The sequence below is a fragment of the Mugil cephalus genome, chromosome 1 (assembly GCF_022458985.1).
Source record: "Mugil cephalus isolate CIBA_MC_2020 chromosome 1, CIBA_Mcephalus_1.1, whole genome shotgun sequence".
Classification (NCBI taxonomy): Eukaryota; Metazoa; Chordata; class Actinopteri; order Mugiliformes; family Mugilidae; genus Mugil; species Mugil cephalus.
In genome coordinates, this window is record NC_061770.1 from 19,324,654 (window position 1) to 19,338,488 (window position 13,835).

A 13,835-nucleotide genomic window follows, 5' to 3' on the forward strand; every position below is an offset into this window, starting at 1 on the left:
AATGCGAAAGGGGGCGGAGTCTACATCAGGCTCCTACTCACGGCATCCCCAACCTGCTGATGCACATTGGACCACTGGCACAGTCATATCACCCACTTTCGTGCACCGCTCCGATTCCTTTTTGGGCAGGCTTTTTCTTTCTTCAAAGGAAGATCACGATCTCTTTCGATCACAGAACAGAATCCTACCCTCAAAATACTATAACTTACACAACATTTGTGTTTTTATTTCAATCGTGAGCCTTATGCTGTTATGTGCTCCCCATCAAACGATATAAAAGGTCTACAGAGTCTCCTTTTTTTTTTTCTTTTAAAGTCCACGTGCATGTGGACTTTGTATAAATAATAAATGCGTGCTCCACAAAGGGCTCGGCTTCAGACAGCATGCGGCACACACCGACGGTGCACCTCCAGAGGTGGAAAGGACAGAGAGGCTAGGACGCCGCCGACACAGCGGGGCCCTCTTTATCCCCTTCACCCGAGCTAACACGAGACGCTTTATAGTTCTGTCCAGTAAAACATCAAAGTTAGGTCACACGTACACATGAGACCTCGACGCCCACAAGAGAAACGGCAACATAACACAACTCCTAGTACAGTGCTCCTGCTCAGTACTGTAAGGCCTAACGAGCACAGCCAAGCAATGAGTCTTTCTTAATTAACATGTGTGGCCAGACATCCAGGAATAGCACGAAGAATAATTCAATAGCTCGACTACCCTCGAGAGCTCTCTTCTGAGAAGCACGATTAGAAAATGAACACAAACACAGGCGGAGCCGTCTGGAACAATTTCAGCCTCTTGCACGAATCACTTTGTTGTTGAGATTCTGTCATTTTCTTATTTGCATTACTATCAGTACACATCTCTAAAACAGCGTTTCCATCGCTTTGCTTCTTTTCCTTCAAGCCTTCCCTTCGGCTCAGATCCGCTTTTGATTGAATCAGGCACGTTTTATGCCTCTGTGTTCTCTTTGAATCCCATCAGGTGGGTAAGAACAGCTCAGTGAGCGACAGTCCTTGCTTCACGACTCTCTGAAAAACAAACAAAGTGTTCCCACACCTCTGACTATATTACATTTTAAACTGATGAAAGAGAAAATCACTTCGAAAGCCCCAGCGAATACCACCATCCGCCGTATTATTGACCCGGTCGCCAAGTTGCTTAGCAACAACACTGGGTATCTTTCAGACAACGGAGTCTTCCCGCAGATACTCTCACTTCTGCCTAGTAACACACGACGGGGATTTCACTACTACTACTGCATGGAGCTGCATGTGATTTACAGAGAATCTGACGGTTTTTCTCGCACAACTTTATGACATGTCAAATGATTTAGCAAACCACCGTTCACATCAAATGCTAGTTTTCTTGATGCGGCTGTTGTCAGGCAAATTAATTACAAAAGCTTGTTACTCTGCCGCCGTTTGTTGGTTAATTTGGGGATTGAGTCATTGCACCAGACGCTGCTCTCTCCACAGAATGTGACAATAAAAGTGAGGGTTTTAAAAAGGAATCCTCCAGAATACTGTGGTGACGCATAAAGACCCTGTTGGTAGAGGGATTTCCGTTTCACGCTTAGGATCCTCTGCAATAAAATGAGCTAGAAAATCTAAGTATGCCCGCCAGGGGAAGAAACAGAAATCCAAACAAAAGGATGAAAAGCCAGTGAGTGGGTGGCAGAGGCATTCAGTCTTTTGTTTCAGCGGCAAACTGAGCCAGGGAAACAAATTTGTCCATTCCCAGCCCTCTTCCTTTTTTTTTCCTGAAAGTACAGTAGCAGGCCCCCTGCTCCTCCTCCTCCTCCTCCTCCTACCCTGCTATTATTTCTGCTGATATAAGTCCCTGACATTTGTGGAGAGAAGGGAGGTGCACGGGGAGATGCATTATTGAACAATGTCAGGAGCTAAGATTAGAAACAGCGGAGTGTGTCTGCAGCGCAAGTGCCGGGCGGGAGTCTCTAAAGATAGAAAGGTCATCTATCACTAACACGGCGGACAGAAGAGGTGTTATTATATCCGCCATATATAAGTCCTGGTGCCGTTTTCTGCTTCACCTGCAGCAAAATGCAACTGCGGGTTCTCGTTGTGCGGTGCGGATGAGAGGGAAGCAGAGCCGATTGAGTCGTGGGTGGGAGTCATGCAAGAAATCCAGCGCGGGGTGTGATGGATCGTTCATTTAGTCGTTTAGTGTGAATACCCAGGGGAAATCTTTTCCTCCGCTTGAGCTATTTTTAGCTCGGGATCGTTTTCTAATGTTGTGCGGCGGCGCACACAAATAAGGCTGCTTTACAGATCCTAATGTCTCCCAAGATCATTAGTTCACTCTGCACTGAAACAGCTCTAAATCGAAAGCGAATCAATGCAAGCAAATCGGTTGCACCCAGTGTTGTGATGCACCGAAGGCCTTTACGTAACAAGCGGCTTCTCTCGCTGATGTGCCACAAGTGGAGCCTCTCCGTCTCACAACGCGGCCCCTGCCAGCTGTTACGCAAAGCCCTGCCTCGCCTTCCTCGCGAACCCCACACAGTCGTTCTCGAATAACATCAAAACATTTTCTTTCCACCGAGTCTAAGAATAGAGAAGGACGCAGTATTATTAGTTGTCTCGCAGACACATAGTAGATCGTGTTCTTAGGAAAGTGTGGGTGGCATTCTTGTGCTTGGCCGCGAGTTATTGCACAGCGGGTTATGCAACGACGTGGCGAGCCCCCTTCTTTGATACGCCGGTGTTAAAGAGCCCGGGTCTTGTGGCACAGTCGCACGAGAGAACATTGCATTCGGTCTTTGAACATTACGTTTCTCCGTTCCATCAGCGACACGGGTTGTTCTGTTAATGTCCTGGTGGGGTCACGCACTTGCCAAACATCTGTGCTGCCTCGTGCACAAAGACATTTCCTGTGAGCTGGAGCTGTCCGTCTGCAACTTGTTGCCCTCCCAGAGGCGGCGAAAACATCACCGCTGACTCGATTTATGGTATTTGTTTCAAAGCACCCAGGATTTTTACTGAGCATTTTTATGAGCCGAAAAGTTTTGATTTGGTTTTATTCTGTTTGGTTTGAATAAATATACCATCCCCTCCTTTGGGATTCTTCGGTTTTGTATGAAATGTGGGTGGAATATAGAGAGGCTTCCTAGAAGATAGACTTCAGTAAACAACATTACACCCAAACAGTCTCCTCGGAGAAGCACAAGATAAATCAAGTCTATATAGAAGCATCAGGTAGTCCAAACGGGTCCATTTTTTTTCACCCCACCTCCACCTACTCATGCGCATTATGTAACCGAGGCAATATACACTAGATTTACCAAGCAAAAAAAATTATATATATGTTCATGCCCAGATCTGTCATGGGGGTGCATTGTTGCACCGTGGAAATTTTTAACTGCAGAGATCTGAGCTAGAAAGTTCAGCAAGTGGAATAACAAAGCTCTTCAACCGACCGACTGTTCAAAATCAGCCAAGACGATGAGGTTCATTCCAGTCATTCTAGAGGTAGCGATCATTTGCTTACTTGGCAAGTTTCATCTCAATCTGCTGGCGTATTTCCTGGCGCTCCTGGTCGCTCCTCGCTGGGAAGATGTTCCTGTCCTCCAGCTCCTGCTTGCTGGGCCTGTTTCGTAGTTTGACAGCCAGCAACTCCTTCCTTAGCCTGCGAGGAAGTGTGCCTGCAACCACGCACACATGCATCAAAACACAGAAGACTCTAACGTATTGTGAGCCTGTGTAGACTCTCTGATATCTTAACAAAGACCAAAGACATACTGTAATATAAACTAATTTGAGGCTCCCGGTCCTGACTTCTAATAGCTGATTAATCTGTATCCACACCAACTGATCATTGTGTATTTGGAAGTATTTTGCACAGAGACACATTTGTTTTTGTTTTGCATCAATTTAGCACAGTGGATTAATGATTTACTTTTAACCTGGTGTAACACATTGGTAACGTTGGCACCATTAGGATTTCATGACGGGGGCGTGTTTTAACCAGTACAGAGGAAAAATACGACTGGATAGTCCGCCAACCAATCAGAGACATTTTGTTTTGAACAAATTCATCTCACCAGCTCAGATGATGCGTACGACAATGTCCATCTCTACATGAATCCCACCCAAACGACTGGATATTCATTTCCCCACATCGAGATTCCAACCCAACTTTCTTTCAAAGTTACCTTACCACTTTTCTACTTTCTTCTCCTAGCTTTGAGTTGAGATGTTTGCTTCTACATTATTGTATGACCAATGAATTTGATGTGTAACTTCCAAGACTGCATTACCAACCACGCAAAGCATGACCCTTGACAATATGTCACAACAACACAACAGGGAATGTGAGGCATTATTAAGAGCTTTTTTTTTTTTTTTTGGAACCATGTATGGCGACTTCACTGACCTCGATTTTCCACAATCTAAATCTTGAGTTGAAGTGAAAAAAAAAGTCTTCTTGAGCCCTACAATAAGACTGGGTTGAAGTGTTTCAGTGAGTGTCCTATAAAGGGTTAAAGGGTTTGGTGCTGAACACTTCATACATATATACTGTGACTTCACAGAGCACTGTGGTGAAAACAGCTGCGTACTTGGAAGTAACGCTGGGAGTGGACTAGAACATTAAAGTTGTTAGTTGACAGTTCTGTCTGGATGTGCCACTGGACATGATCACACGGCCCATTGGTAAAAGACACACATATGTGGAGCATGTGTTAAAGTCTGCAAATTCAACAAATGATCTGCCTCAACAGTGCAGCGTATTAAGGCAAACGTACCAAATCTCAACCTCTGTGTCATTGTTTCAATTAAAACCTAAAACCATTTGCTTCAGTGTGTACGGCGCAGAGCCTAAATATCCTAAATGTCCGAGTATCCGCTCTAAGAGGAACGTTTGAGCCCCTCAACCCACCAGAGATGACGGACTCATTCCAGCCCTCCAGGTCAGTGGGGAGGCCTGAGGTGTTGGAGAAGCACTGGTCCAGCCGCACGTTCTCCTTGTTCTCCTCCGCCTCCTTCTTGGGCCAGTCGGACCCCCCGCCCCCGACGCAGCCGAGCCCCAGCAACGACGAGTGCTGGTTCTCAGAGCTGCAGGAGCGAGAGAGGCGTCCGTCGGAGCACCACAGCCGCGGAGGTGAGCCCTGCTCACATCCTTCATGGACACTGAGGGAGGATAAAAATATATATATATCTGGATGGCATTTCTTAAAGCACGTCATATATAAATTTGTGAGCAAAAGTTGTTATAGTTTCACTGTACTTCTAATAGTACGTAGTATACAATATTGTTCAATATTGCCGACCCAGATTATTTTTATTTTATTGAGCAATTTCGTTCCTGAAAAGACAAAACTGCATACGGACTCATTGTAGCTAAGGCCGAATAACCAAGAGAATGAACAAAAACAGCTACAGGAGAGATAAAAAGCATCAGACAACATAAGATACATAAGACATATAAGATATATTCATGAGGTTTACTGCAGTTTTTGGACTGTGTACGGGTTAGTTTATTAGTTTTTCCTCTCTTTAAAAACGTATTGTTTCATATGTATCATTAGCGACGACTAATATGTCGATATAGTAAAGTCTATTTTTTTTTTATTGAAAAAAGGGGACAGTCTTTATTTCTATAACATTTCGAGTTACATGCTTCATGAACCTTGAATTAAAGTCAGATATTTGTAAGACTCAGGGCGTCACAGTTGTTTTCTGCATTTAAAATAGGAACAAGTGGGAAGGAACAGTTAAAAATGCATGAAGTATCTTTCATCAAGTAAAAAGTTGATTAAAATCCTGCACCGTTCCAAAACCGATGCCGCCGACCTCCCACTCAGACAGACGTGCGGGTTCGGTGTGAGGGCTCACCTCTCCTGTCTGTTCTTGGAAGCGAAGGCTCTCTGCAGCTCCTCCATGATGCAGCTAGGGGGCATGGGAGGGTGCATCATGTTACCCAGATGCGGGGACCCCGACTGGTTGGCCAGGGGCCCTCTTAGCGGCAGGGGGATTGAAGCCAGGCTCTCTGTTGCCCTGGGGGGAGGCTCCTTGGGGAGGTAGGAGTTGGGCAGGTGAGTGGGGAGTGACGCGGGGCCTGAATCTGAGAGGAGGGGACGAGGAGATGATTGTTAATTCACAGGATATTATGTTGTTGTACGTACAATCGGAACATCTAGAAGCACATTATAAAGCACTATAAACTTCTTAAACTCTTTGAGTGTCTTTTGAGCTGCCATGAACGAACTTCACCTTCTCCAGTACTCAGCTGGGGCAACAGTTTTGGAGGTACTTGTGGTGGGGAGGTTCCTGAAGGAGTCTCCTCCTCTGATCTTTCTTTCATCTGTTCTTCCACATCCTGCAGACACTCAGGTAAATCCCCAGCAGGGTGCACCTCCTCCGCTCCCTCCTCCTCCTCCGGCGGCGGCACACTCTCCTCCGAACGTTCGCAGTCCTGGAGAGGGGCGGGGACTGGAGGACATTAAGAAATGTAAGTTTTACATTTCCTCCGCACAGTCTGGTTACAGTTGATTTCAACAGTGAATAGTGAGCAACATGAATACATTTGCCGCACCAGGTCCAATGATAACAAGCGGCCAACATTTCCTCAGTGTTGTAGAACTCTGATGAACGATGAGCATGTTGCACAGTATTCTGTAGTCTTTGCTGCCCTCTAATGGTGCATGCGCAGAAAATTGGTTCAGGCATACATTAATTTTGCCATTTTAATTAGGTACTGTAGTAGAAATTAATGCATTCTAATGTAACTCCTGCACTAAAGTATTTATTTCAAATAACAGAGAGATGTGGATTCAGCTGTACTGACACAAGTTCCTATTATTCTGGCACCACATTTTTGGATTAAATAATAACAACAGTAATAATAATGAAAAGCAAACATTTTGCATCTAATTCAGACCCTCTCTAGTACAAATGACAAATTTTCCCCCCTCGTCTGTCGCTTTTGCAGTTCCGTGGCGTCCACTGTGCGCTGAAGGATGGTCCTAACCTGGTGGCGGGTGCTCCTCCTCTGGACCCAGGTATTCCACGCTGCTGACCGTGAGGTTCGGATGCAGTGGCCCCCCAAACCCTCCAAGCAAGACCGCGCCGTCTGAGCAGCAGCCCTGGGTGGGGGAGCTTGGGCCGTGGCACAGAAGACCACTGGATAATGCTACATCTGTGGACGGAGGACAGAATGAGCAGCTGTTTCTCAGCATACGTGAGACGATTTGTTCACATGCAGAGACGTCTGTTAAATAATATACTTTATGAAACAGCGTAATTTAAGCCAGTTCAGTTCAATCCCAGATCCTTAAATAGCCATGGTGCCGATATGAAGTAAGAGGACTGGACACTGACGTGTGACCATCAGCGGTTTTCCTGTATGACATTCACTCTTTAAGTCACCTTTATTCAACAGCGCTCTCCATTACTGCAAGAGCATCACATTAAGCCTCGTGATCAGCACATGAAATGCTGCTTTTAAAAGCGGACGCGTGAGGCGAGCGTGAAAGAAATCAATATAAATATTCATCAACTTTAAATAGAACGTGTGGAGTTTTGTTTTACAGCTTTGCGTGGTGCAGACCGAGCTCACGTTTTTCTCGGTGTGTCACTATTGCGCTTGTGTTACAGAGCTAAGAAGTGGTGAAAACTCCTACAGCACTTGCAGCGTACGCCAATCGGGCACAATGTAATACTGTGCGGGTCGTTGTTGTGACTCATCAGTAAGAGAGTGGCCTTCTGAGGGTGTCCTGCGGTGTCTGGTAACAGGATTTTAGGTCCTGTGGGTTGACACCTGATCGGTTTATGATCTAATGAATTTGGAGGCCAGGTCAAAACCTTGTGCTGTTTTTTTCATGTTTTTTGAAAAAAAAACAAAATCATCTGACCTCCAAACATCTGAGCGGAAGAATCTCGCCTCCACTACCCTCTTAAAAAACAGCTTTGCTTCCTAATATCACCTACATTTACCGGTATTGGTGTTGCTTTATATTTTATATTTTCGTGTGCAATGGGAATATTTTTAGACATTAACTATTTTGAACCGTGCTCCAGTGTGACTTCAGCAGAGGAAAACTGTGTAAAACTCTTTGCTAAATGCGCCTTTTAAGGGATGTAGACTGAATCAGTTCAAATCGTTCAAGCAGGACACACCACATCTTCTCAGCCAAACCATCTCATTATCTTCCACTAACCTGATTCATTAGGAGAGATGAGGACAAGTGTGTGTGTGTGTGTGTGTGTGTGTGTGAGTGTGTGTGGGGTTGGGGGGGCCTGGAAGTGTAATCAGTCACCATCCAAACACCCCGCCGCTCACCTGTGGAACTCTGCTTGAGCTTCTCGTTTTTCTTTTTCCTCCACTTCCAGGGCTTGAAGATGCGCCCCAGGGTGGCCAGCTTGCTGTTGCGTCGGATGGGTGGCGTGTGCACGCCGCTCACCAGGCAACCCGTCCTCAGCACCCTCTGCTGGTCCAGCACCTCTACTGCAGCGACGGCGGTGAGACAACGGGAGGGGGACGGGAGGGACGTGTGGATGAGACGGGACGAGAACCAGCGAAAGAAGGAAGCGTGGAGATGGGGGGGGGGGGGACGTGCAGAAGTAGGTAAAAGGAGACCCAGAAAGAGGAGGAGGTGGGGGTGGGGGGGGAGAGAGAAACAGGGGCCCAATTAGTATGCTCACCTTACTGAATAAACCATGATGGAGTCCAAGTGCTGTGAACAGATTGAATTAAAAAGACTAATTTGATCAAGGCACACTCACTCACTCACTCACTGTGAATCCCCTCCTGCCCTCCTACGTCATATATCAAAATAAATACCTCTCAGCATCCATTTTTTAGGGGCGGTTATAAAAACACAGACATAAAACTACAAAAGATCCCTGGAGATTAACAGGTGTGTCATCCTTGCAGCTTCCCCAGAAACAGGCCTGTTGCACTGTGGCAGACTTCGCTTTTCTAATCTGCTCGACTGCTGCACATTTACCTGCATATATATGTATATGTATATATATGTGTGTATATGTATGTACTACCAGTCAAAAAATCTGGACAGACCGTCTTATTGAATTATATGAGAAGGTGTGTCCAAGCTTTTGACTGGTGCTACATATTACTCACATGGCATTTTGCACATCAAAAATCTCCATGCGTTATGTTCCACAGTGCACGTTAGCCGCCCTTTCTTTCACCCTGCGAAGCCACGATCATTCGGGTGTGCTTCGGAGCGTTTGTGTTGCTTACGACAGACGCTGTCTGAACCACTTGCTCTCATGTTTGTGCAATGTTCTGCATTCAAAGAAAAAAACAAAAAAAAAATGTATTTTTCCTCTCTATTTTTGGAATCCCATTAGTTTCCACGAAGTGCTTGCTGATCTTCTGGGGTTACACGTAAAATGAATATACACAGAGCACTCGGAAGCCAAGCACAATGTAGAAGTCAGAAAATGCAGATGCAATATTTAATAGTGAAAATCATCACAATTATGTACAGTTAAGCAACTATTCAAAAAAAAAAAATAGATGTTAATGTTAAGAGCGTGGGATTGAGATGATTTAGTTATACAGATCTATTTGATATGAATGAAATTACAAGGAGTGGCAATCTACGAACCTAACTCCATGATATTAATTCATCTGCTGTGATTGATGAGCTGTCCCCGTGCACTGTGCTCCTTTCCCCGGCCTTCCTCTCCGTCTTTACAGGAAACTTATATTTGAATGAATGATGTGACTGTGACTCATATCAGCAAAGTGTGGGTCTGCTGATCCATGTGCGCACATCGCGTCCGCCTGTAGCGAGCCAAGATACCGCAAGTGTGCAATGCACGCCATGTATTTGAGGGCTACGTACGTCAGTGTGACAAAAATGAAGCCGCGTCCGCCTTCACGCGTCTGATATCTTTGTTCAAACAATCAGCTGAGGAGTGGGAGGAAGCAGGGATTTGTGATGATGGAGGAAGGGGGGGGGGGTTTGCACAGAGGTTCAGGGTGTGATGTGGAGCACAGCGATGGAGGGGGGATGATACAGCTGACTCTGTTTCATGCTTTTTTTTCTTTTTTTTTTTGCAACCCTTGCTTCTTCCCTGAAGCACATGGGCAAGGAGTGGAAAGCGAGGGGGGTGGTAGTGATTGGGGGAGGAGTGAAACAGACACAGAGAAGTAAAGGGGGAGATCAATGAAATGATGGGAAAAAAAGAGGTGATTGAGAACAGAGGAGCGTGAAAGAGCTCAGGGAAGAAACGATGGTGGATCAGGGTGGAAAAAAAGTTGGAAAGCTGAAGAGAGGAAAGTGAATGGCGAGGGAGAAAATGGAAGGAGGTGTGAAGGAGAATTGATGCAATGGAAGGATATAATTTCTAGTTTGGGTGCTTGACCCCCCCCCCCATTAAGTTCCTGGAAACGGGTCAGTTGACCATGCACACCCATCATCATCATCATCATCAGTGTGCTCACACAGGCAGTGTGGCAGACGCGGCGCCGCGCGCAGTATCCAGGTCAAGCTTGAAGGAAACGCACCCAGTCGCGCAAAGAGGAAAAAAAAAAAAAAAGCTTAAAAGAAGGAGAGGAGGGGGAGTAGGAGGGAGGGGTAGAAGCGTCTGTGTGTGGGGGGTAGAGGGAGGGAGGGAGGGAGGGAGGGAGAGAGACTGTGTGTGGAGACGGAGAAGGGAAAGGGAGAGGAGGTGGGGTCAGGCCCGCTCTCCTGTTGCCATGGCGACCACATCCAGATGCTGCCGCAGCAGTGGGAGCCAGAGGGAGGAGCGAGTTCGGGCTGTAGCTGAGGGGAGAGGAGAGGAGAGGAGAGGAGAGGAGCCCCCAACACAGACACCACCACATCTAAAGCCAGTGGCTGCACCCAGTGCATTGTGGGTAGGTGGTGAAGCCACATGGAGGACGAGATCCGTCTGAAAAGAGGGGAAGGGGATGGGAGGGAGGGAGGAAACAGAGAGGGGGGATTCCAGGGAGAAGAGGCAAGAAGAAGAAGAAGGAGAAGAAGAAGAAGAAGAGAGACGGGAGGGGGCTGTTGCTATACGGAAGAGCTCGCAGGAGAATCTGGCCTTGTCCAATCACGGAGCAGCTATTTATAATGCATATCAAGTAACTCTTCATTTTTCATAGAAGGGGTGGTTATTCACAGAAAAATGACAGGAGTCTGGACAGAGACCAGGATTTAGGTGAAAACACTTGCAGTGCACATGGAGATTTATTTTATCCGCTGGATGTGGATGCATCGAAATGTGTGTCAGATAAGCATGAATGGGCTACACGCACCATGTGGCGATGATGTGCAATTCTAATTAATATGCTAATAAAAATAGGATTTATCAAATCCATGTGTCATGCGTATGCAGTGGACCAGTCGTCCAATTGCTGCACAGACACACTCCTCTCCGGCACATTTCTGTATGAAGGGTAATTCCAATCATTTAAAAAAATAAATAAATAAAAAACATAATATGATGATGATAAAAATGACCCCAGGAAGCCAGATAAATATAACCCGCTGAACTCCACGCTGCATTAGAGCAGTTTGAACCCAGATGATTTAACACTGGAGTAAAGTGGGCAATAAGACAATGTGACTTGGCAAGAAAACTAAAACAGAGCATATTAGTGTGCCACCAGGGACCACACCCCACTTAACCAGCTCGTCAGCACATTCAGGAGCATAAGATCTCTCCCACACACACACACACACACACACACACATGCTGAGCACATCCCCCCTCCCAGAAGCACAAAGTGAGAGCTAACCAACATCTCCTGTTAAGATGTAGGGAGCCTGAAAATAAAAAGCTTTACAACTTTAAAAAAAAAAAAAATAAATAAAAAAATACTGTCAGTCTTTGCTGTTCCGCTATGACACCGACAGACTCAAAGAATGTGAGCGAGCACTGAACACGAGTCTGTGTGCGACCTGTTCGTGTTTTTCAATGAAAGGAATTCACGCGGTAGTAGTAGGATGGTATCTGTGGCATAGTTTCAGCCGTGAGGTTGCATGAGGCAAAAAAGCTTGCTTTGCTGAATCACCTGATGAACTGATCTGATGAGTGTTTAAAGCTTGCTCCGCGGCATTAAAAAAACAAAAACAAATCAGAATAAAAAACATCAATCCCCTGTCATCATAGTAGTTCTCTGAGGCAAACAGAATCACCATTCAGATGTTTCAAATAGTCATCCTGAAAACACTTTGGGGTGAGTCAGACACGAAACGTCTACTCTTGTTGATCTTTTATCTCAGTCAGATGGTTTTAGGGATATTCTCCTCGTAGCTCGTCATATTTCCACCAGTCCGTCCACCGTTTTGGTCTTGACTGGAATATATATGACACGAGTTGCCAAGAAATGTTGATTCACGGTCGTCATTCATGTTCGTCACCATGTAATGCAAAAGACTTTTGCCCTAGAGCCACCAGCGAGTTGTTTTCCGTAACCGCTTGTCCTCTGGGGGGTTGTGGAGGGGCTGGAGCCTCTCACAGCTGACATGAAAAAGCTGCGATGGACAGGTTGCTCATCTATCGCAGGGCTAACACAGAGAGACAAACAACCATTCACAACCACATTGACACCTACGGCCAATGTAGAATAACGAGTATGTCTTTGGAGGCTGGAGCACCAGGAGAGAACCCAGACCCAGACACAAGGAGAACATGCAAACTACGCCCCGAAACCTTCTTGTAACGACATTTCTGGCTCTCAGAGGATGACAGTAATCACTTGATTGATCCACTGACTGTCTGTGGAGGTTCTTAATCATCCATCATATAGCCAGAAAAGCTGACAAAAGGACTTGCATACACTACCAGTCAATAGTTTGGACACACCTTCTCGTTCAGTTCAATGAGAAGATGGGTCCAAACTCTCGACTGGTAGTGTAGTTCCTTGCAGATGTTTCATCCAAGTAGCTTCTTCAGTTCTAATGGACTGATGGTGAGTTAGGGTTTTAATAGCACACTTGTGTGTTGCCCATCAGAAACTCGCATGACTAGTGTCTGTTAACAACCAGATATTTACCTGTAGTGGGAGGAGACTATTTGACCCCGCCCCTTTCTTCAATGAATGGACTTCTAACACACATAATCAGAGGCTCCGCTCTTAAGGTGTGAACGGCTGTGAACCTTCTTGATGACAGATGTGAAAACTCTGTTTGTGGAGGTTTATCTCAGTCCCCCACTCAGAGGTTTGACACAGAAGGCTTCCTTCCTTCTACTCCTCTTTCAAACCATCTGCCTTCTCTGGCATAAAATGTGGACGCTGTTGTCTTCAAAGGAGTGTCCCTTTCACCTGAAGGATCCTGTTCCTAGCTGCACCGTGTGGAATACAGTTGTTCTTGTTACAGCTTTTTTTGGGATATATGATCTATTGCAGAGTTGTCTTAAAGGGATACGCCTCTCCTATGTGAAATTTAGTCGCTCACTGTATTCCCCAGATTTGGATAAGTGAGAAAAAGCGTTTTTGAATCAGTCCCAGCCTTGTCCTAATCCGGCAGCGCAGCTGTTAGCTTTAGCTTAGCATAGGCGCTGTAATGCAGTGTTGCCAAGTAGCCAGTCGTTCGCAAAAGTGATAAATAAAGTCAAGAATTTTCCTAATTACTTCTGGTGACCTGTACATTCACAATGTCACATTCTACAAATGTTAATTTGTACAAATGACAATTAACACGAGGGGATTGCCTGGGGCAGATATATACTTGGGACTATATTCCAGGGAAGCACCGCTGCCAGGTGGTGTGTTGATGGAAGTTGGGGGTTTTCAGGTGCTGCGTGGTGTCTTTGCACCTGGCAGGTTGGAACAATGCATGGACAGATTTAACGCTTTTTCTCACTTATCCAATTGTGGGGAATACGGTGAGC

General features: G+C 45.8%; 1 protein-coding gene across 2 annotated transcripts in view; it reads right to left on the bottom strand.

The window, feature by feature from the left end:
- The window catches only part of phactr3a (phosphatase and actin regulator 3a), a 31,212-nt gene that overhangs the window by 2,631 nt on the left and 14,746 nt on the right, over positions 1–13,835 (bottom strand). Inside the window, exons 2-7 of one of the 2 annotated variants that reach the window (XM_047610030.1) lie at positions 8,302–8,463; positions 6,991–7,158; positions 6,234–6,452; positions 5,856–6,084; positions 4,900–5,150; positions 3,511–3,664 (exon numbers count right to left, since the gene is read on the bottom strand). In XM_047610030.1, the coding sequence (XP_047465986.1) occupies positions 3,511–3,664; positions 4,900–5,150; positions 5,856–6,084; positions 6,234–6,452; positions 6,991–7,158; positions 8,302–8,463 (1,183 nt within the window). Of the gene's footprint in view, positions 1–3,510; positions 3,665–4,899; positions 5,151–5,855; positions 6,085–6,233; positions 6,453–6,990; positions 7,159–8,301; positions 8,467–13,835 lie in introns of both variants that reach the window. The other variant, XM_047610022.1, reaches the window with a different exon arrangement.